Source organism: Ipomoea nil, unplaced genomic scaffold, assembly GCF_001879475.1.
Source record: "Ipomoea nil cultivar Tokyo-kokei standard unplaced genomic scaffold, Asagao_1.1 scaffold3321, whole genome shotgun sequence".
NCBI lineage: Eukaryota > Viridiplantae > Streptophyta > Magnoliopsida > Solanales > Convolvulaceae > Ipomoea > Ipomoea nil.
In genome coordinates this window covers 1,499,436-1,522,572 of record NW_017619749.1, presented here as the reverse complement: position 1 = coordinate 1,522,572, position 23,137 = coordinate 1,499,436, and the positions used below count along the sequence as shown (strand labels likewise).

At 38.6% G+C, this 23,137-nt stretch overlaps 3 protein-coding genes across 3 annotated transcripts; 2 read left to right on the top strand and 1 right to left on the bottom strand.

Moving 5' to 3' along the window:
• Positions 1–189: 189 nt before the first annotated feature.
• Positions 190–5,054, bottom strand: LOC109170249 (mitogen-activated protein kinase kinase kinase YODA-like). Its single transcript, XM_019319275.1, has 11 exons — positions 4,372–5,054; positions 3,315–3,884; positions 3,145–3,232; positions 2,982–3,044; positions 2,728–2,891; positions 2,414–2,489; positions 1,534–1,593; positions 1,317–1,442; positions 883–1,089; positions 683–786; positions 190–592 (listed from the first exon to the last, which is right to left on the bottom strand). Exons 1-11 carry the CDS (start codon positions 4,779–4,781, stop codon positions 478–480), a joined length of 1,983 nt encoding a protein of 660 aa, XP_019174820.1. The 5' UTR covers positions 4,782–5,054; the 3' UTR covers positions 190–477.
• Positions 5,055–11,943: 6,889 nt separating this feature from the next.
• On the top strand, positions 11,944–15,262 carry LOC109170250 (protein OSB1, mitochondrial-like). The gene is made up of 5 exons (XM_019319276.1): positions 11,944–12,338; positions 12,684–12,822; positions 13,315–13,396; positions 14,284–14,555; positions 14,808–15,262. The coding sequence occupies exons 1-4, from the start codon at positions 12,004–12,006 to the stop codon at positions 14,553–14,555; spliced, it is 828 nt and encodes a 275-aa protein (XP_019174821.1). The 5' UTR covers positions 11,944–12,003; the 3' UTR covers positions 14,808–15,262.
• Positions 15,263–17,088: 1,826 nt separating this feature from the next.
• LOC109170248 (probable disease resistance protein At4g33300) lies at positions 17,089–20,340 on the top strand. The gene is made up of 5 exons (XM_019319273.1): positions 17,089–17,869; positions 18,111–18,517; positions 18,618–18,973; positions 19,059–19,264; positions 19,348–20,340. The coding sequence occupies exons 1-5, from the start codon at positions 17,164–17,166 to the stop codon at positions 20,178–20,180; spliced, it is 2,508 nt and encodes an 835-aa protein (XP_019174818.1). The 5' UTR covers positions 17,089–17,163; the 3' UTR covers positions 20,181–20,340.
• The last annotated feature ends 2,797 nt before the right edge of the window (positions 20,341–23,137 follow it).

Below are 23,137 nucleotides of genomic sequence, written 5' to 3'. Positions count from 1 at the left end.
AGTGAGTTTGACTAGTTGATAGTTGATATCATTAGCTGATGGTAGAAAAATGTTTGATAAATTAACCTCAAAAAACTGATCGAAAAAACTACTTTGAGCAGCTTTTTAAATTTTAGCATTTTAGAACAGTAAGTTACGCACATTCAATTAAGAATTGAAGATGGTGTGTAATAGAGATACAACTTACCCTTAATTTAAAAAAGAATATTCAATTAATGTCTGATTTGCAAAATCTATTGTGGAAGTTTTATTGTGAATTATGTTCCCAACAATAATTACTGATGCAAACTGCAACCTGGGTTTGGTTAAAATGTATTACTACAAGCTGTACATGAGAGAATCTGCTTCTTCAACCTACAATATTATACACACATGGTTTCTGGGCTCCATTTCCTGCAGTCCTTGAAGAGAAACAAGAGGACTTGTGTTTCCAGTTTTGAGCTCCATAAAGTATTAGAGTGGCCGGCGGCATGTCAACTAGTTAAACTCCGGTGAAAAAATGCAGGGGAACACTTCGAGAGTAGAGTGAGGGGAGTGACGAGGAGCTGCGCTAACATCAGAGGTTTCGTGATTAGGTAGCAACCCTGATTCACTGCAACAAAAAGAACAGTTTTCGTCGCATAAAAACTCGCAAAATAGAGTCTTGAAAAGAGGGAATGAACAATTGAACACGGAGCTCTACCTGGAACGCGACAGTTTTATGTGCCTAACGGGCGTTCTGGGTGAACTTGTGGTTAGGTCAGGCTGTTGTTTAATCAGGTCTTGTGGACTCTGTGGTGTGTTATCCTGGAATGGGAAGAAATGGGATCATAGCGATTGCAAAATCAATATCCGAGCAAATAAAAGAAAGATAAGAAGAAGAAGAAGAAGACGAGTTCTTACATGTTTGATTCCAGAAAAATCTGCAGAGCTCCCTGCAACATGTTGATAGTGTGAATTGCGTAGGAAAGGATGATCGAGGAGCTTGAGTGCCGATGGCCTATCTGCTGGTTTTCTTTGAAAGCAACACTGAAGGAAATTCTTTCCCTCTGAAGATAGTGTTTCTGGTATAGGCGGCGATTTGTGCAGAACACTGAACATTGCTTGCACCTGATTCGATTATAAAAACACATAATCACGCATATAAGAACCAAAAACTAACAAGATTCAAGTCTTCCAAGTTCCAATGCCATCTAGGAATCAAATTAATCAGCTCGAGAGTAGTGCAATTCCATGAAGTAACATATTTTGAAAAACGAGAATCCATGGTTGGATTCGGGTCACATTCTGATTAGCTATGGGTGCAAGGAATGCATGAAATCGAGTAACTTTCTTACCCCATTAAGCTCACTCCAGGGTGGCTGTCCTGTGAACATCTCAATAACCGTACAACCCAAGCTCCATATATCAACAGCAAGGGCAAGCTCGGGATTGGCATCTTTCCGCAAGACAGCCTGCAGGACCTGTGAAAAAAAAAAGGTAAAGATAAGAACTGAAGAAATATAAGAAACAAGAATCATTTGGTAAATAATTAGTAAGTAGAGAATGAAATACCTCGGGGGCCATCCAATAGGGGCTGCCTTTCAAAGAAAGATCCATTGTGTGCTCGCAAAGCTGAGAGAAGAGACGGGAAAAGAGTTAATGTCATCTGGGATCCTCAGAGTATAGTGGTTCTGCCACGTTTAGTCCTAAATTTTCAAGTTAACCACCCGTAGTCCTTCAACTTTCAAATTTTAACAAACTGAGGTCCTTCAACTTTCAAAATTAACCAGTCGTGGTCCTTTTGAAAGGACCACGGTTGGTTAAAATTTGAAAGTTGAAAGACCATGGGTGGTTAACTTGAAAGTTGAAAGACCACATGTGATTAATTTGAAAGTTTAGGATTAAACGTGGCAGAATCACTATACTCGGAGGATCTCAGATGGCATTAACTCGAACTAAAAACAACAGAAGATATGGGAACATAAAAGTTTGGCTTAATACGATCTAGGGTCTTCCGAGTATAACGGTTTTACCACGTTTAGTCCTAAATTTTCAAATTGACCACATGGTCCTTTAACTTTCAAATTATTACCATCTGTGGTCCAAGTTAACCATTCATGGTCCTTCAACAATCAAAGTTTAACCACACATGGTCCTTCCAAGAGGACCGCGACTGGTTAAATTTTGAAAGTTGAAGGATCATGAGTGGTTATCTTGGACAATGGGTGGCAACAATTTGAAAGTCGGAGGACCACCGGTGGTCAATTTGAAAGTTTAAGACTAAACATAACAAAACTACTATATTCGGAGGACCCCATATGGCATTAACTCTACAAGTTTCACACTCATACTAGCTAATGTATAAGATAAGCTGTACCGGTATTCTAAGACAAATGTATTCTAATTCTAAGTACAATGGAAAAGTAGGCATTTTAATATTTCCAGAACTCACATGTTTTGCCAATCCAAAGTCTGCAAGCTTCACAATGCCAGATGCATCTACAAGCAAATTTGCTCCTTTAATGTCCCTGATTAACCAAACCGTAGCATCATTATATTATATAAAGCATTATAATTATAAAATGTAGATAATATTATACTAAATTTACATTCAATAGTGACTTAAGCGTGTCCATTCTGGCAAAACCATGATACTATGGGACTCAAACCTGTGACCTTCCGTTTGGAATGATAACAATGATGTCATATGTTCAAGTAAAAACAACATTCTGAATTAAACAAAAAAAAATTATAAATGATACCTACCTGTGTATTGTCTTGGTGCTGTGTAAGTAAGCCAGCCCCGACACAATATGACGAGTAAAATTTCTAACAATTGACTCTGTCATAGCTCCTCCATACTCTTTGAGATATTTATTAAGTGATCCAGGATGAACGTACTCCAAATATATGCAAAACCGGTCATCAAACTAGCAAGAATTTTGAATTTCATAGGTTAATATAACCGTAGATAGACACATAGTTGTTTGTTAGTCCACCAGGGTGAAGAATGTTCTTACAATCTCACTGCCATAATATTGTACAATATTGGGATGTTTCAGCTGCCGAAGCACTTCTATTTCCTAAACAAGAAGCAAAAATCAAAACAAAATCGGTAAATATTTTCCGTGTCAGTCTTCAATGGTCACAAACAATAACCTCACAAGGACGGGAGAGAATAACCTGTTCCAACTGCTTTACACATTCAATAGCTTTGGAATCATCGGGAGCGACTAGAACTTCTTTCATAGCACAAAGAGCACCGGTTTCACTGTCACCGGAAGTTTCACATTTCAGCTAGAAGAACTAGCCTAAAAAACGCAAAAAAGAAGTGCAAAAAATTGATAATATACCGATTAGTTGCTACATAAACAGTTCCATATGTGCCACGGCCTATGCATTTCCCTTTTTGCCATAGACCCTTCAATGGCGGTGTATCTGATCTCTCTAAATTCTGACGGACGGGACATGATTGTGATTGCCTCGATACTCCAGGCGGGAGGGGCAATGGATGGACATTGATGTTATTACTGTCGGGCCAAGCGACGGGGCTTTCTGGGAGAGATTTATGATGGGAATGTGCTGCAACACCGGTATGATTCCTAGCACTGTTGCTAGGTGGAGAATGATCCATGCTTCTTGTCGGTGAAAGTTGGGTAGGATGACCCGCTACTCGATCCAAAGGTGGTGATGAAAGCTGAAATGCGGGATTAAAGAGGTCAACAGTGCTAAACCTTTTCGGGCTTAAAACGGGACTGTTAAAGCCACTAGTTGGAGCACTCCTCGGAGGAACATTAAGCCTGAAGCCATCTTGACCATCCTTAGCGTTTGGATCCTGATGGAAACCTCTACGGCGATAAGTTGGAGTGGATGCTCTCCTCGTTGGATTCACCGCCTTCCTAACACTATCACATGACGGATTGCTGCATTACGATAAAACAGCTCAATATATCACGAAATCCCAATCGAACCAAATATTTGCAGCTAACCATACTCGAAGTACATCCAACAAGAACTATTCAAATGTTAGCTCACAAATACATAGTACAAGATGGTTATAAACCACCAGCACGGATAACTCAGTTGGTTCTTAGGTAGCAGATTATGGGCAATGAGGTCGAGTAGTGCTTGGTGCCCACAAAGATAGCCGGCCCTTGGGGCGAGGGATTTCGCGCTATGAAGGCAATATGGTTATCAACCATCAACATCCCCCCTACTACCAAATTTGCATTTCAAACAATTTACAATCACATTAGTCACTGTATATAGATGTATGATTCATTTAAGTAATCATCTTTGCAGAATATTCTGATTCATTTAACAATCCTAAGCTTAGGTTAAGAATAAGCATAGTTTCATAAATTATTAAACTGAAGTAAAACAAGGACTAAAAAGGGAAAAAGATTACACCTTTTGAAAGCAGAGGTTGGAGCCTCTCCTTCACCTTTGGCCGGTAAACTCTCTCCGTACTGTTTTGGAAGCGGCAGCGGCTGCGGCAAGGCGGATTTGGACCAGTGGCCGGCATTCCGGGGAAACCGCGACCCGGAATCCGGGGAAACCGGCAAAGACTTTGACTTTGACTGCCCATCAAAATCCCCAAACTTCAATCCCAGCTCATCATCCGTAGCATGCCTCAACTTCCGCTGCCGAATCAGCCGCCGCCCGGCGCCGCCGGCGAAAACATGCCTGTCGCTGGCGCTGCCGCCGTGGGCGACGGGCGATTCAGAAGCGGACCTGGAACTAGAAGCCGCCGACAAGTTGGCTCGCGAGGAGTGAGAGCTGAAAGAGTTGTGGGTAAACGCTTTCAACCAAGATGGCATTTCAGATTCCCAAAACGCAGAGAGCCCAGCACATTTGATAGAGAAAAAGACCCAAAAAGAATAAGAAGAAAAGGCGTGGTGGGTGGTGTAGTTTATCAGGCATTGAAGAAAAACGCCGAGTCGTCTCTTAAGCACACACTACACGAAAAATCTCTCAAACCATTTTTTTTTTCTTTTCCTTTGAATGCAATCGTCCCTTTCTCTTTCCATGCTTGGACGTTCCAAACTCTTTCCAGCCAGTTGCTATATACAAAGTCAATACATGTGTCTCTGTTTCTACACTGTGTGTCACAAAGTATATATATTTATAATATTAAAGAGAATTGCATATTTACTAACCCAGTTGAGAAAAATATTTTCTTGGTTTACTTATCACATAAAGTAATGTAAAAAGTAGAGAAGAAACAGTCAGTGATACTGTAGAAATGATACAGCTCATAGTAGGAGGTCAGAGATGACGATTGACGAAGAAAACAGGCGTATGAGAATGAAAAGGTAAAAGTAGAGAGTCCCCCACACAGAATTGTGTGGGTTGAATGGTCAAAATAGACTGTACGGAATTTCATTATTATTATTTTTTCATTTAATAGTCCGTAGATATTTTAGTGAAGTAGGATATCACCTATTCACTTCGGGCCATTACTTTCAGTCTTTTTTATATGGGCTTGATACTGTTTTAGTGAAGTGGAAGCCGCCTTGGCCTCAGCCCAATGCGAAGCGGCCTTGGGCCGCTCAAACCGTCTGGGGAGGCAAAATATGCTGTGGACCCGGGAGGTCCAGTGCTTCTGGAATAACGATATTGTTAGTGATACCGTTTTCTCAATTAATGATTTGTTTTTGTGAATATATAGTTAAAAAATTATGAATATAAAATTTAAAAATTGTGTTATATTGTTGAATATAAAATTCTGTTATTGTGAATATAGAGTTCTTTAATTACGAATATACAATTATGAAATTGTGAATATAGAGTTCAAATTTTGTAAATATAGAGTTCAAAAATTATGAATATATATTATATAGTTCTGCAATTGTGAATATTGAGTTATGTAATTTTGTATATTGAAATCTAAATTTGTGAATATTCAGTTCTAAAATTGTAAGTATAGAGTTCTAAAATTGTAAGTATAGAGTTCTAAAATTGTGAAAATAAAGTTAAAAAATTATGAATATAAGTGAACGAATTCCAAAGACAAACGACAAGGAAGGAAGCAATTTTTTTTTAAAAATAAATCAGATGACATCGTTTTGAGTTGTTTTGGATCCGGGGCGACCTTGCAAATTGTACTCGGGTCCATGGCATAACACTTCGTTTGGGGACGGCATCGGCCTTATGTGCTCCGCACACTGGGTTCACCCTCAGTTCGACTATGGATCCGGACATCCGATCGAGGGGAGTTTCAACCACCTACCATATTATGGCGAAGTTAGTTAGATACCCGCATGGGCAGCTCAATTGGTCATAGAGGTGAAACTTTGGAAGAATGACCAAGGATCCAGTCTCACCAGCGGTAGTGTGGGAGCAACCTCTCAAGGTGAAGGGGGTTCCTTGTGCGCACCGCATCGGTATGCTCTGTCAGGTCGGAGTGTGGGAGGCCCTTAGGGTTGGGGTTCAGCCTTTTGGAAGAATGGTGAAGTTAGTTAGATGATAGGTTAGTATAAATACTCTCATTAAGTCATTATTGTCTTGCTATGACATCACTTACTCTCTTGTAATATCATTACATTGAGTATCAATACAAATATTGTCTCCGTGATACACATTTATTGTATCTACATCCATTATCCTTGTATTTATTGTATGAAAAATTCTAATTGCACCACCCTATTTGCTATTTACACCACTTATTTAATATGTGTAATAGCTTTATAGGTGGTGCAAATAGAAAAATGTTATTTGCACCACCTTCATTAAATGTAGTCAAACATTAATATTTATTACTTTTATTTTTATTTGTATTTTTATTTTTATTTTTATTTTGATTTTGATTTTTATTTAATAATCAAACAATTAATTAAAAAAACAAAAAATAAAAACTAAAACCGTCACATTCCCGGTTAGTAGGCAACCCATCCGGAGAAGGCGTGGAGTTTTTTTTTTTTTTTTAATAATTTAATTAATTAAATTTGAATTAAAAAAGTATTAATTACACTTCGTAAATAACGTTTGACTAAGGTGGTACATAATGTTTGACGAAGAAAACAGGCGTATGAGAATGACAAGGTAAAAGTAGAGAGTCCCCACACAGAATTGTGTGTCAAAATTTAATTATTATTATTCTGACGAACTGAACATGAACCACAAAGGCCTCCCACACTATCGCTGGTGAGACTCGATCCCTGGTCATTATTTCAAAGTTTCACCTCTATGACTAGTTGAGCTACCCATGCGGGCTTCATTATTATTATTCTCATTTAAATAGTCCGTAGATATTTTAGTGAAGTAGTATATCGCTTATATGGGTAGTGCTGTCAATACGGGCTGGCGAGGCGGGCCGGGCCGCGGGCCTAAACGGGGTGGGCTAAAAAAGCCCGCTCCTAAACGGGCCTGGGTTTGATAGGCCCACCCCGCCCCGCCAGTGGCCCGCGGGCTAGGCGGGCCCCCGCCGAAACCCTTTTTTTAAAAAAAAAAAAAAATTGTTCATCAAACATCTAACTAATTAAAATAAATTGATACATAAGTCATAACCCACATAAAACATAATAATCAAACATTAAATATTACATAAAGTTCAAAGTTCATAGTTTATCAAACATCAAACTAGTCACAACTACAAAGTCCAAAAATATTACACATAAAAATAATTTTAAAGTGCATATTTTATATAAAAATATTTTATATAAAATAAAATAAAATAATGGCGGGCAACCCGCAGGCCCGGCGGGTCGCGGGGCGGGCCAAAAAAGCCCGCTCCTAAACGGTTCTCTATTTTCAAAACCCGCCCCCTACTTAAGTAGGGGCGGGGCGGGACGGCCCGGCGGGCTAAGCCCGTTTTGACGGCTCTATATATGGGCTTGATACCTGTTTTAGTGAAGTGGAAGTCGACCTTGGCCTCAGCCCAATGCGAAGCCTCGGCCTTGGGCCGCTCAAACCATCTGTGGAGGCAAATTATGCTGTGGACCGGGGAGGTCCAGTGCGTGTGAATAACGATGTTGTTACTTGTTAGTGACACCGTTTTCTAAACTAATGATTTTTTTTATTTTTTTTGTGAATATATAGTTCAAAATTTGTAAAAATATATAGTTCAAAAATTATGAATATAAAATTCAAAAACTGTGAATATTCAAAAATTGTGTTATAATGTTGAATATCAAACTCCCGTAGATAGAATGTATGTACATGTGTATGAATAGATGAACAAGAAGGAAGAAGACAAAAAGTAACTCAATCATTCTTTTATTAATGTTTTCTTGCTCTCGTGTGTTTGTAGAGTAAATATAGACAAGAGGCTGGTATTTTTTATTATTTTTCTTTTTTTCAACAAGCAAAGCCAAATGCTAGTGCACATAAATGAGGCCCACACTGCCACTGTCAAATTTTATACATTGGTCTCTTTCTCCAAATATTGTCTAAACCAGTGAACTAAACATGTGCGAGCCTCGTAAACTCATCTTTTAAGTGAACTAGTTGCAACGCAACTTGCGAAAGGTTAAACTCAACCGGTCCAATGAGTGTACTACTGAGCTGGTAGTTGAAGTGGAGCTGGGGGTTGGCTAGAGCTTGAACAATAGTGCTCATGGTGTGAGGTGTGAGACTGTGAAGTGTGAGGGTGAATGAGAGTTTAAATATCACTTTATATATCTTTTTATCGCTCTGATACCACTTTATATATCTTTTTATCGCTCTGATACCACTTTAAATATCATTTTATCGGTATGATACCACTCTATCCTCTTCCAAGTATAATTATTGCATTTCTCAATATTGATCTCCCTGATCTCATCCTTATTGCGCCTACTGCTGCTGTCTCGGATGTCATTCTTATTGGGGGACCTCATCCTCATTGGGACACCTCATCCTCATTGGGGCACCTCATCCTCATTGCAGCACTCTAATAACACTTGCATAACGTTGAGGCCTCTTCCTATCAAACATGACAAAGTAATTCAAATACAAAAATATTTGGCTTCACCTGTTAGGAAGTAGGATACAATGTCAAAGATCATAGTTATAAACGCTAACTGGTCCACAAGAGAGCAACCTAAAACTTTTGCTCACTCAGGGAGTCTTCCTCTTTGTCTTTGTCCACCTTCTGCAAACTTGATGAGTACTGTCAATACATGTATTATACCCGCTATGAACAAATTCCATATCATAAGTAGTTTGGTTGTGTGCTTAGACAACGTACCAAACACCTGAACAACTCTAAGGATTAAAGATGCAAGTGTACATACAAATTGCAAGGCTTTCATCCGAGTTTTCAGTCGATCTACATGGTAAGCTGGAAGTTGAAGTGGAGCTGGGGGTTGGCTAGAGCTTGAACAATAGTGCTGAATGAGAGTTTAAATATCACTTTATATATCTTTTTATCGCTCTGATACCACTTTATATATATTTTTATCGCTCTGATACCACTTTAAATATCATTTTATCGCTCTGATACCACTCTATCATCTTCCAAGTATAATTACTGCATTTCTCAATATTGATCTCCCTGATCTCATCTTTATTGCGCCTGCTGCTACTGTACCGGATGTCATCCTTATTGGGGGGCCTCATCCTCATTGCAGCACTCTAATAACACTTGCATAACGTTGAGGCCTCTTCCTATCAAATCTGACAAAGTAATTCCAATACAAATACTTGGCAGGTTGAAGCTGTATTTGGCTTCACCTGTGAGGAAGTAGGATACAATGTTAAAGATCATAGTTATCAACGCTAACTAGTCCACAAGAGAGCAACCTAAAGCTCTTGCCCACCCAGGGAGTCTTCCTCTTTGTCTTTGTCCACCTTCTGCAAACTTGATGAGTACTGTCAATACCGGTACTATACCCGCTATGAACAAATTCCATATCATAAGTAGTTTGGTTGTGTGCTTAGACAACATACCAAACACTTGGACAACGCTAAGGATAAAAGATGCAAGTGTAAATACAAATTGCAAGGCTTTCATCCGAGTTTTCAGTCGATCTACATGGTAGGCTGGTAGTTGAAGTGGAGCTGGGGGTTGGCTAGAGCTTGAACAATAGTGCTCATGGTGTGAGGTGTGAGACTGTGAAGTGTGAGGGTGAATGAGAGTTTAAATATCACTTTATATATCTTTTTATCGCTCTGATACCACTTTATATATCTTTTTATCGCTCTGATACCACTTTAAATGTCATTTTATCGCTCTGATACCACTCTATCTTCTTCCAAGTATAATTACTGCATTTCTCAATATTGATCTCCCTGATCTCATCCTTATTGCGCTTACTGTTGCTGTCCCGGATGTCATCCGTATTGGGGGGCCTCATCCTCATGTTCCTGTGTTTAGTCTTCGACAAGCTGATCTCGGGGCACTTGCATAACGTTGAGGCCTCTTCCTATCAAACATGACAAAGTAATTCAAATACAAACACTTGGCAGGTTGAAGCTGGATTTGGCTTCTGATGTAGCAAAAATCAGTGATGGTGAGTGTACGGGTGTGATATGTCGTCCTCAGGGGATTGGGGGTTATGGCACGCAATATGAAATCACAAGAAACTAGGCACTAGCATAAGAAAATCAACAAGAAGCTAAGCAAATCATAACAAGATTGATGTTACGGTAACTAAACAAAGTAACACAAACACATATTAACAAGATGTAAACACGAAATAAAGAAATAGGACTCAAGCTAGGGGACATTATCATCTAGATGCTTCAACAACCCATGGATTAGGGAGAACAAATAACAAAGAGTCAACCGAGAATGCACAAAGGTATCCTAGTCTCCGAACCATTCTCATGATTAAAAAACAAGGATTATAACAAGGAATTGCCCCACTTTCGTGGTGAATCAATTCCAAGTCCATCAAGCACACAAAGCATCTAAAGCCCCCAATTTCCCCTATTTTTGTAGGAAGAAATCGGGTCTATGCAAGATGTGGCTTGGATTCATCACCCAACTCTCGTTGAGGCAAGGAATTCTCCAAAAACAAGCTAATGAATGTGTACATCAAACATTAACAAGATATAAACACAACACCTTCATAAATACATGAACCCTAGGTAGTGTTCTTCCCCTTTTTTACAATAATCACAAACTAAGCATCAAGATATGAAATACAACCCTAACTCAAGTCTATAAACTAACTACTCATGATTCAATAGCATAAAGAACACAAAAACATAAATGTAAAGCATAAACATTGCAAGATAAAGAGATTAAAGGGAGAAGAAAACTTCACTAAGAAATGGATGGTAAATCTTGAAATGTTGGAATCCAAGTGTTGAATCCTTGATTACAAGCTTGAAATATGTTAAGAAACCTAAATCTAAACCTAATCTAACACTACAATATGAAAGGAAGTGAAAGAGGGAAGCTAGGGCTCAAGCATAGCTCAAAACCCAGTAGAAATGACCAAAATTCGTGCATATATAAAACAGAGCGCAGGTGACACGGCCATGTCCCTGGCCGTGTCCAAAAACAGTAGTGAACACTGGAATTGCACAGAAAATACACGACCATAGACACGGCCGTGTATTTGGCCGTGTCTTTTGGCCTTCAACACATCAGAACTTGGAACTATGATCTTCATGAAAGTTGTAGCCCTTCGAGCCTTCTTTCTATTGGCGCAAGAATCACTTCGTTTGGACATTCATAGGCCAAGATATAGTCCAAAAACCAAACAATGGTCAGTTTTGAAATATGACGAATGTCCTTGTCTCCATGGCTAGAGACGGAGGTTCGTCTACGGCCACGGAGACAAAGCCGGCAGGAGACGATTCGTCTCCAGCAGTCATTTTTTTTTTAATATTTTAATTAATTATTTATTAAAAATTATTTTAAAAAATTAATTTTAAAATTGGTAAGTTGTTACTCTAGGTAAATAAGTCATTTTGAATTAAATTGTATATTTTTATGTTGTTCAATGTTTTAATTGTATTCTTTTTGAGTTGAATGATCTAATTGCATTTTGGTGTGCAGTTTAGTGGTGACCTTGTTCCTACATTTTTTGATGTAACTAAACATTTTTTTAAATTATAAAATAATAACCCGCCAACGGCCCAAAAAACCTCCGGCGATCGAAGTCTCCCATGGAGGCGACCCGCTTCCCCGCCTTGTTCAGGACTGCCGTTTCTAACGCTTCTCCGTTTTCCAAACTCCGCTTCTTCTCTTCATCGTCCGCCGCAACCCAACGTGCCTGGCAGTTCTACTCCGACGACGCCGACAGCAGAGAAAGCGCTGTGTACAAGCACACCCTCAAGTTCCAGCAGCCATCCACCGTCAAAATCAAACCCTATATCCACAACTCTGTCAGCTTAATCGGAACGGTCGACTGCCCTTTCAGGAGATTAAACACCGCCGACGGTTCGCTGGGTGTCCAAACGTGGCTAAGTGTCTCAACGACCCCCGTGAGCAGACCTTTCAAGTAAGAATCGAACTATTTCTTCTGCCTTTTATCCTCCCCTTGTAGGTTTAACTACCGGTGGCTATAAATTGAATTTTAAGCTTAACGTTTTGAAGCCAAATATTACTCTGTGTTTTACATTTTGGAATTGTAATAATCAATCACAAGTAATTATGATTGGAAATTTGATAATTTTCATTTCTCACGATTGTCAAAAGTTGAAACTGATCAGTGAATCAAAATTGAACACTGTTATTTTGACATGTAGAGAATTCGGCTTTGAAAATTCAAAATATGAAATTCTATTTCTATTTGAAATGGTGGAAACCGTTAAATTTACTTATGATGTTTCTGACTGGTACATAGGATTAAGCTGAAAATGTGGGGTGACATAGCTGAACTTTCAATGGTGCATCTGAAATGGAATGATTTGATTTATGTTTGGGGTTACTTAAAGTCGCTCGTAAAGGCTGGTCAGGAAGGAAATCCAATGGTGTTTCATGAGGTTTGAATCATTTCCTCTTTACCAATATAAGCTTAAGACTTAATCTTATAATTGTTTAATCAAATTGGTGACAATTTCTCTTGTTTTATTGTGCTCTTGGCAACAAATAAACGGAATCAAACATACTGTTTATAATAATTTAGATGTGACATTTTCTGTCTAGCTCCTTCATTTATGCAGTCGTTTAACCCAGAAATAGGAAGAAAAAATATAAGAAAATTGTCGATGCTTGGAAATATTTTTTTGTGAAGAATCCATGTCCAAGGATTGGTATCCAGCTTTAGTAGGCCACTGATTATAATTACTGGTTTAGATGGATAATTGACAAGCTTATTTTAAAATAAAATTGACATGTACCTTTCAAGTAGAAAGAAAATCAAGGCCTAACTGGTGAATAACAATCAAAAAGTACAATCCATTCAGAAGTGCATATGTGTTTTGCTATATTTATAATCTTGTCATCTGTTCATCTACCCAATTTCCTCTTTGTAGCTAATTGTGAAGGAAATAAATTTCGTTGCTAGACATGATAAGGCTTCAACCTGCCAGGAAAGCAAGAAAATAGAATCATGGGGTGAGTTGTATCACTTACAATTTATGATATTGACATAACTTACTAGTCCTTTCTTCTTAAACTTTTCTTTACTCTTTCACTGCTCTTGGCATGAATGGAGGGCCTTTACTGGCAGTTATATATAACTATTTGTGGGATTAAGGCAAATGTGTGTGTGTGTGTGTTATTTATATGCCTTAAATGTTGCATAGTTATATCTCATAGAAGTCTGGTTTGCTGAGAGTTCAGATTTTGAAATTTTATGTATGGGTGATGACTTATGGGATTATATAGCATTATAGCCCTGTGGTTTTGTTTTCATTATTTTGTCTGGGCTTAACTAGTTGAGCTTATTCTTTCCTCAGCTTACTATCATTTATTTGACATTTGGGCTTATTATACTTTGAATAAAATAGAGCATAGGCCATAAAAATTAAAATTCTTATCCACTTGAATTTTGTTGTTTGGAGGGAGGAGAAGTAAGCTTTGATAGCTTTTAATGCCAGGCCAATCCTAATGTCATAAATTGCAAAGAATACACTCTATCATAGATGGTTTCCTTAGGCTTGAAGTGGCAACTTGTAATGGAGTGTTTTGGGTAATACTACGTTGTGTCCTTTTGTCCTGTTTTAGCGTTGTATCAGATATGCTTTTAGAGGACATAACCCATGTTAGTTGGATTCACTGTTATGCTAACTGGTGCAAAAGTGCTCCTTTCCCGAGCTGATTATGATCATAAGCAGTACATACTTTTAGAAATTATATGTTAGTATGCAAGCGAACATTGCCCATTTGACTATTTAACATATAATAATTCAATTGCCCTAGTAATCTGGAACCATGCATATACACACATTGTATGTGTATATATATTCTCCATTCTCATGTCCATCAATTTTCACTTTCAGATGAAGATAGGCTGGAGAAGTCCAATAGCCGGCTTCATTTGTGGCAAGTGTTCTTCAGCAACCCATCTGAATGGTGGGACAATAGGAAGAACAAGGTGAATCATAAGGGTCCAGATTTTAAGCACAAGTACTCTGGTGAAGCACTGTGGCTCAAACAGCACGATCCACCGTGGATTAGAAGACAACTTGAGTTGCTGGATTCTAGACCCGTGGTTAAAGATACAGGAAATTCACAATTGTCTCCATTGAAATATGACGATGGATATGATTAGGTAATAGGTACCTACTTAAAGACCCAAAAGTATCTGGCAGCCGAAGCCCCAGCCTGAAGGGGCTGTTCTGTTTTAACCACTCGAATCACTTTTTGAACTGCCATGCATGCATGCAGTGTTCATTATAAAGAAAAACAAATCCATTGCTGCCCATTACAGCTCTTCACACTCGATATTTTAAGATTGCCAGCACTTTACTCAATCAAGGATTGAGAAGAAGGAATGATTAACTGATGTATTTGAGTCCAGCAGGTCTTGCAGCTTGGAGCCTGAATGACATATGGGAAAAGTGCTTCCTCTATGAATTCATAATGTGCAGACTGCAGATTATTAAGGTATTATTTTTCCTTTATTCTTGGATAGATCAATTATATCAGGCCAATGACCTTGTGATGGTCAAGTGGCCTGAAATGATGGGTTCAAGCTCCAGTGAGGGCGGTATTAACTCTTTGTGCTTCAATAAGTTGAGAAAATACATTTGAAAGATACTGCTCTGTAACAGAGTCAGTAGTACTAAAAAAAAGATCAATATATTGTAGTGGTTGCGGGTTTCTATCGTAATCCAAAAAATATATATTGTAATAGTGAACTATGCACTATCATAGGCATATATTCTAATGGATGAATATGCTTTCTCTAAATGTGAAAAATATGGGGTGTGATTTCTTATAAGAGAGATTTTTATTTATGAAATATGTTTGAGACCACGAATTTAGCATCCTGAAAACCATGGGCAATCGATATTGGTTTTGCTTTTGCTTAAAGGTGGAGTGAACGACTTAACTAGTCGTGAAAGCGACGGTCAACGATGCCATGGCCAAATAATATAGAAAAAAAAGATTGGTGACGATACATCATTATATAGGCCACCGCTAATTTTTCCATTAAGGACAATGATGCTCGAATGCCTCCAAACCCCCTACCTATTGTGTCTGCCGTGGGAAACGGTGTGGATACTTCTTTGTCTCCTTTTCCGTGTCCAATTTGTAGCCTCCATCCACTGTATCATCCAATGAAAATCATTTTTGATATAAAAAAAAATAAAAATTACAGCCCTTATTTGAAAATACACAATGATAATTGTTCGTAGCTGGTTGACTCAAATTAATAGACAATTTTTACGAGAATTGAACTTGAAACTTTATGATTATTAAATTAACTATGCGATCACTTAAATAGGGTTGTTCCTCAATGAAAATATTTTTGAAAGTATATAACTTTGTATTGGCTGGATTTTTATTTTTATTTAAAAAAAAAAAGATTAAACAGTGGAACTAATGATTAATTAATACATTAAAGAGTATGGATTAAAAAGATAATACATGTAATATAACCTGTTATGAAATAAAGATCATGCCAATCAACATTTGTGTAAATTAGATCGTGATCACTTTGAATATTTTGCAATGTGAATTGTATGTTAAATGTTTGTTCTCCTTATAGCCGTCCTTTTGTTGACAGGCAACTCAAATAGTTTAGACTGACTATAGATTTCTTGTAACTTTATTATTTGTAATTTTAATATATTGAATTTTTTTTCCTCCTACACTACTTTCTTTTCTCCCCACCTAACTTTTCCATTTTCCATTTTTAATATTAGATTATGCTACACTTTTTTATTACACCATGAGGATGAGGATTTTGCGATATATAAAATTGAATAAAAGATTTTGTGTATATTTGTGCGTGCATTTTGTAGTTTTTGGGATCATCCACCATTATCCATTGGAAAAATGTTACATGTAATCCTATTGTACTCTCAACTTGTACTTTATACACAAAATTTTGATATTGACACTTGTATTGGGACTCATATAAAAAAAAATAACTTATCAAAATTTTTCACATCAATAAAATTTAGAGAATAAGATTAAAGAGTTCATGTAGTAAAACTCTGATCATTGTGTTCTTTTGAAAGAGGGAAATGGGGATGTGTTATTAGCTAAAGTATGTGGAATTTCTTGGAAGTTGGAACGACGACTTTAAGGTCGTCTGGACAATGGGCCACCACAAGTACATTATTACATGATGAAATCAATTTTTTTTTAATTATTTTTTTTACTTCTAGAAAACTTGAAATTGCACACTTTAATATGTTTCTTTTGTTCATTGATGGGGAAACTGCTCAACTCTATAAATTTTGATTATATGTAATATTTTATAAATTATATATACAAAGTAATTGTAATTACTAAAACATACATTGTGACTCAAACTAACAAAAATTACAATAAAATAATTCAATCTAAATTACTTATAACTTATAACTGATTGATTGAAATTAATAATATTAATAAATTATTATCACTTACCGTTAAACTTGTATATTATGATTATCAAATAACCGGATTTGCTGTATGATAAATAAATAGAGTAGCAGTCCACTAGTCCTTTGAGTCGGATTAAAATTAAGCAAAAAAAAGTCATTTATAGTGATTTATAAAATTAGAGAATCTATACAAATTCGGAGTGGGCCCGCACACGCACAAAATTTGAAGTAACTGACGTAAAGCTTGTTGGTCAATAGCAAGTCCACCACTTCCACCACTTCCGCGAAGTTCTCACCACGGAGCTGAGAAAAGCTTAGGCACCACCATTACAAACAACAATGGCGGTGACGGATCTTTTCGCCGGAGAAATCGCTACCGAGCTCCTCAAAAATCTCTACGCTATCTGCAAGAAGTGCGCCCTCTCCCGCAACAGCGCTTTGCAGCTAATTGAAGACATCAGTGCGGTCGACCCAATTATCAGGGAAATCAAGGCCACCGGCGTCGAGCTGCCGCAGGAGCGCCAGCGCCAGCTCGACGAGTTCTCCAGGACTCTCTCCGCCGGCGTCGAGCTCGCCGACAAGGTCCTCAAGTGTGGGCGCTGGAACATGTACAAGAATCTCCAGTTCGCCCGAAAAATGGAGAAGCTGGAGAAGAGGGTCTCCAGGTTCGTGCAGGGGATCATGCCGGCGCACGTGATGGCCGACGTCCATCACGTGAGGGTCGACACGGAGCAGAGGTTCGATCGGCTGGACAATTCGTTCAAGCGGATCGAGCAGCAGCTTGGCGCCATGAAAATCGGCGTGGACGAGGGCGGCGGCGGCGGCGGGTGGTTGGGGGAGGCCGTGAAGAGGGTGGCGGAGGAGCAGAGGTGGTGCGAGGACAGTTTTGTAAATCTGGGTGCCGGGTTTGAATTGGGGAAGAGGAAAGTGAAAGATATGTTAATGAAGGATGAAGAAAACAGTGGCGTTTTTGAACTTTGTGGGATTGGAGGCAGTGGGAAAACCACTTTAGCCAGAGAGATTAGCAAAGATGATGAAATTCAAAGTAAGTATCTTGAAACCAGAAGAATAATTTGTTTTCTTGCTAATTATATGATTACTACTTTTCAATGTTTTTGTCTAGCAATCGTAAGATTCTTCAGATATTGATGAAAAAATTGTTGTCTATTATTTATGGTTAGGACAAAGATTGAAACTTTATGCATAGATGTAAGACTTTACATACAATTGAGCACTGATATATCTGGATTATTGATGTCTATGTGTATTTTGAACTGAATTCCCAGGTTTTTTCAAGGGAAGGGTTCACTTTCTTACTGTGTCTCAATCTCCAAATGTGGAGCATTTGAGGTTACAGGTTTGGTCAATGATATCAGGGTGTACTCTTCAATCTTCTGCCAATATGTTTCCTGGGTGGAACCCGCAATTCGATTGGAACAGGATGCCTGCTCAGCCGAGGCTTCTGATTCTAGACGATGTATGGAAGCTTGCAGATCTCAAGCCGTTGATAGATTTGAAAGTTCCCGGCTGCAAGATCCTTGTGGTTTCGCGATTCAAGTTCCCTCCATCGGTTATTGACTCTACTCACGAGTTGGAGCTGTTGAGAGAAGATGAAGCTATGTCTCTTTTCTGCCATTTTGCGTTTGGGCGCAATTGCATTCCTCTTGGTTTCGATGAGAAGTTGGTGAAAGAGGTAACTAAAGATGTTTTTGGAAGTTCCAAGATCCGACTTTCTTTGCATTGTTTTTTTTTTGGTACGGTATTTGACACTAACTGGGAAGTTATTGCGATAGGTAATTGATGAATGTGAAGGGCTTCCTCTGGCTTTAAAAGTTGTTGGATCATCTCTTAAGGGCCAGCCTGAAATGTTCTGGAAAAGTGCTCAAAACAGATTGTCGAGGAGTCTCCCTGTTGGCGAGTCTCATGAGGTACAATTGCTAGAGCGGATGAAATGGAGTATTGATTACTTGCCCGAGAAAGTCAGGGAGTGTTTCCTCGACTTGGGCGCATTTCCAGAAGACAAAAAGATCCCTCTTGATGTTCTCATTAACATGTGGGTGGAACTACACGATATCCCCGAGGAAGAGGCCTTTCATATTGTAGTTGAACTTTCTAACAAGAATCTCCTAAACTTGACGAAAGATGCAAGGTATCTAATTTTCTCTTTTAAACTGCCTTTTGTCTTTAGTTCCATTCGAACAAATTCTAAGGGCGTTAGTGTGTTTGCTTGACAGAGTTGGAGACTTGTACAGCAGTTACTATGACATATCTGTATCTCAGCACGATGTTTTGAGGGATTTAGCAATTCACATGAGCGGTCTCGAGGATATAAATCAGAGAAGGCGGTTGCTCATGCCAAAGAGGGAGCGAGAGCTCCCGAAAGAATGGGAGAGAAAGGCTGATCAACCCTTCAATGCCCGGGTTATCTCGGTTCATACAGGTATTCCCATATGCAATCTTCACTAGTAAAAACATTAGAAATGTTTCCTAGGATGCCACTAACGCCTTTGCATCTCTTTGTAGATGAAATGAAGGAGATGGATTGGTTCCAAATGGATTGTCCAAAAGCCGAAGTGCTAATCCTAAACTTTTCCTCGTCCGAATACTTCTTGCCTCCTTTTATTTGCAGCATGCCCAAGCTCAGGGCGCTGATATTAATAAACTATAGCACCTCCAATGCAGTCCTCCATAACCTCTCCGTTTTCAATGATTTGACATACTTGAGAAGCCTATGGTTTGAGAAAATCTCTGTCCCTCATTTGTCCAATTCTACCAGGCCCCTCATATACCTGCGAAAGATTTCTTTAATCCTTTGCAGTATCAACAACAGCCTCGATCAATCGGTTGTAGACCTCCCCCGCCTGTTCCCTCGTCTTTCAGAGCTCACAATGGATCACTGCATAAACTTCAATGACCTCCCGACAGGCATATGCAAGATGCGTTCGCTGAAGACCTTTAGTGTCACTAACTGTGACAGTCTCCACGAACTGACACCCGAGCTAGGAGAACTGAGTTTTCTGCAAATTCTAAGGATATACGCCTGCCCAAATGTTAAAAGCCTTCCTCCTAGCATTGGCAACTTGGTATCCCTGAAATACCTCGATATCTCTCAATGTGTTAGCTTGAAAACACTCCCTGCGACGATCGATGGGTGTAGAAGACTGGAGAAGATTGACATGAGGGAATGCCCGGTGATTAAGAGCTTGCCCGGGTCTGTGAAGTACTTGGAATCTCTACGCAGGGTAATTTGTGACGAAGAGGTCTCTTTCCATTGGAAGGACGTTGAGGAGGCTGTACTAGGTTTATGTGTTCAGGTTGCCGAGGAATGCTTCACTCTTGACTGGCTATCTGAGTAAATACATTCTGAGGTTTATATTCTGAAATGTTAGCCGAGAGTGCAATGCAGGTTAAGGATGTATAGTAGATGGAGTTTGGCTATAATCTTGGTATGTATAAGCTAGCTAAGGATGTATAGTAGAAAGCTTTAATTTAACATCTTATGGAGTTTGGCTATAATCTTGGTCTGTATAAGCTAGCTAAGGATGTAATCTTGGTTTGAATCGTCCCTTGTGGAAATTCAATTCGGGTTATCCCAGAATTCTCCTCCTCATTTGCCACTTGAGTTACCCTATTAAGTTGGGAAGTAGGGTTGTCTTCATGTGAAAATCGTGCCTTGGGTGAAAATTGGTGAGTGCACAAAATCTACTCTAGAATTTACTGTCATTCAAGTATGCTTGGGAATAGATTGTGTGCTCTTATGCAGTAGTTCTCAATCGTAGAAAGTAATGTGCCTGATGAGTATGCATATAGGAAGTTGGATTCTTTTTCTTTGGTCTTACTAAGGCAGGCCAAAATACAAGAATGAATGCATATATAATATAAAGTTACCAAAATTGTTACCTTGCCACGCACCCGAAATGCAACGCAGGTGAATGACACCAAAATTGTTCTACTAGTTTGGGATTTAGCGTTTGCATGGTCTGTTTTGAAAATGTATTAAAGATAATATTGTTTGTGGTCCACTGAAGATTGTATGGCATGTTTGGTTATTTGTTAGGATTTGATTTTTGGTCTCGCTGGAAGTAGCAAATGTGGTCAAAGTCAAGGAATTAAAGATTGCATGGGCAGCATGAATTTATGGTTTGTTGTGCGTAAATGGTCTCATGCAAGGGTGGTCTTGCCGGTGACAAAGAGAAATTTAAATTTGAGGAAGAAAACTTCACCGGGTATAGGAATTTGATTGAAGAATGCGGCAGTATCATGTTTTAGGCGCATAAATCTGTTCTAATTTTTAAGGTATGGGGTTGGTTTGGACTGTGTCTGTTTATTGGGTTTGGTAACCAATTTGGGTCATAAAATGCTGGGCACAATTGGGGAGGGTTAATTGTTACTAGGGAGACCGAATTAGTGTCTCTAATATTCTAGTGTCTTATGGTCGTAATTTCTATTGGGTTACAAATTTTTTAAGGTATGTCCTAGTGTTAGTTGTACATGTTGTCTTTGAGAATAAAAATCCACTGCACATTCACCTAAAAAAGAATAATAAAAAAATATAAAGTTGACCAAGGTAGCCATTACTAACAAAATTGCGTGAAATGTATTAAATTAAAGGTGTCTCATTATCATGCAATTACTTAATCTTTTTTGTTGTTTCACCATTTACATGTTTAACTAAAAAGGGAGAAGAAAACAAACAGTATTGTTTCACCATTGACTAGAGGTGTCAAATAGATCTGTGAGCCCGGAATTTATGCACAATTCGAGTGAATCAACTCGACTTGGTCCATTTACTACAATGGACGGATTAGGACGAGTCATGTTTTTATACTGTTTTATTGATTTATTAATACATTTTATTGGCTAAAAAAAGTACGTGAATTATCTAATGCTATTATGTTTCGTAAAATATCTAATGACAACAAATATTTGCCAACTTGAATTGAATCATAGTTTATAAGGTCATAAGGTATCATATCATTGGAAACATGGTTCATTACAATATCATTACCTTAAAACACACAGATAAAGCAAGAAAATATAACTACCCAGTACATTTTTTTTTTTTTTTTTAGAAACAGTGAAACCCAAAAAAAAAAAAAAAAAAAAAAAAAAAAAAAAAAAAAAAAAACAGAGCAGCAGTATGTGTCAACAAGAACAAACAAAAAACAGAGCAAGAACAAGACAATGCTAGCATAGCAAAAACCAAACCATGGAACAATATCTTAGTAACAGAAAAAACAGAGCAGCGTGTCAAGAACAATAACAAAAAACAGAGCAAGAACAACACACTGCTCAAGAACAACAGGCTGCTACAAAAGTCTATGCACATTCTTCATCCTAGCCCACTATTAAAAAAACACCCATCAAGCACTTAATGTTCGAAAATACATTAAAGCGGAAACAGGTGGCACCCGTACATTCCGACCTGTCATAACAGGTTGAGGGGTCGTCGGCTGGGATTGGGCCTCCAGATCAATGGGTACCTGGTCTGGGTCTCGGGCATGATCCTCGTGTTCCAGTCTCCGGTGTACGGCGACCTGATCTCGGGGGTCTGATCGTCGAGTTCCAGTCTTCTATCTCCGTCGTCCTGATCTCGGGAGGCCTGGTGATCGTCGAGTTCCAATCTCCTGTCTCCACCGTCCAGATCTGGGATAACTTGGGCAAGCTCCAATAACACTAGCAGAAAGTTGAGTACTCTGCCCATCAAACTTGAAAGTAATACCTAAGCAAAAACTGGGCAGGTTGAAGCTGGATTTGCCCTTTGAAAGTAGGGAAGACAGAAGGTCCAAGATGATAGTGATCCAGCCCAGTTGTTCGACGAAAGTGCCACCAAAATATCTTGACCACCGAGCTAGTCTTGTTTGTCTTTCTTCACCTCCTCCACCCTCTCTACATAGGTTTATACCTAAGGTAAGCATAGGTATGAACCCCGCAAACAACAAATTCATTACCATAAGTTGTTGGTTTGCCGTTTCAGAGAGGTTACCAAAAACCTGTAGAATGCTAAAGGTTAAGCATCCTAGTGAGAATAGCACTTGAAAGCCTTTCAATGCAATTTTCATTCGAGCATTAGCATAGTGGTTAGCTGGAGCTTGAACAATATTGTCCTCCTGGTTGGGTGGAACTTGAACAAGTGCTGTGAGGTGTGAGGGAAATGATGGAGGGAGGAGCTGCATTAGACTCTGATATAAAGTGGTACCAGAGCGATAAAATAATATATAAAGTGGTATCAGAGCGATAAAATGATATATAAAGTGGTATCAGAGCGATAAAATGATATATAAAGTGGTATCAGAGCGATAAAAAGATATAT

Coding starts and splice junctions, on each gene's coding strand:
- LOC109170249 (XM_019319275.1), bottom strand. CDS start 4,781: ATGCCATCTTGGTTGAAAGCGTTTACCCACAACTCTTTCAGCTCTCAC. Junction 1,594..2,413: donor ACTTTGGATTGGCAAAACAT/GTGAGTTCTGGA, acceptor CTCTTCTCTCAG/CTTTGCGAGCACACAATGGA. Junction 593..682: donor ATAAAACTGTCGCGTTCCAG/GTAGAGCTCCGT, acceptor TTTTTGTTGCAG/TGAATCAGGGTTGCTACCTA.
- LOC109170248 (XM_019319273.1), top strand. CDS start 17,164: ATGGCGGTGACGGATCTTTTCGCCGGAGAAATCGCTACCGAGCTCCTC. Junction 17,870..18,110: donor CAAAGATGATGAAATTCAAA/GTAAGTATCTTG, acceptor CTGAATTCCCAG/GTTTTTTCAAGGGAAGGGTT. Junction 18,974..19,058: donor AACTTGACGAAAGATGCAAG/GTATCTAATTTT, acceptor TTTGCTTGACAG/AGTTGGAGACTTGTACAGCA.
- LOC109170250 (XM_019319276.1), top strand. CDS start 12,004: ATGGAGGCGACCCGCTTCCCCGCCTTGTTCAGGACTGCCGTTTCTAAC. Junction 12,823..13,314: donor ATCCAATGGTGTTTCATGAG/GTTTGAATCATT, acceptor TCCTCTTTGTAG/CTAATTGTGAAGGAAATAAA. Junction 13,397..14,283: donor CAAGAAAATAGAATCATGGG/GTGAGTTGTATC, acceptor TTTCACTTTCAG/ATGAAGATAGGCTGGAGAAG.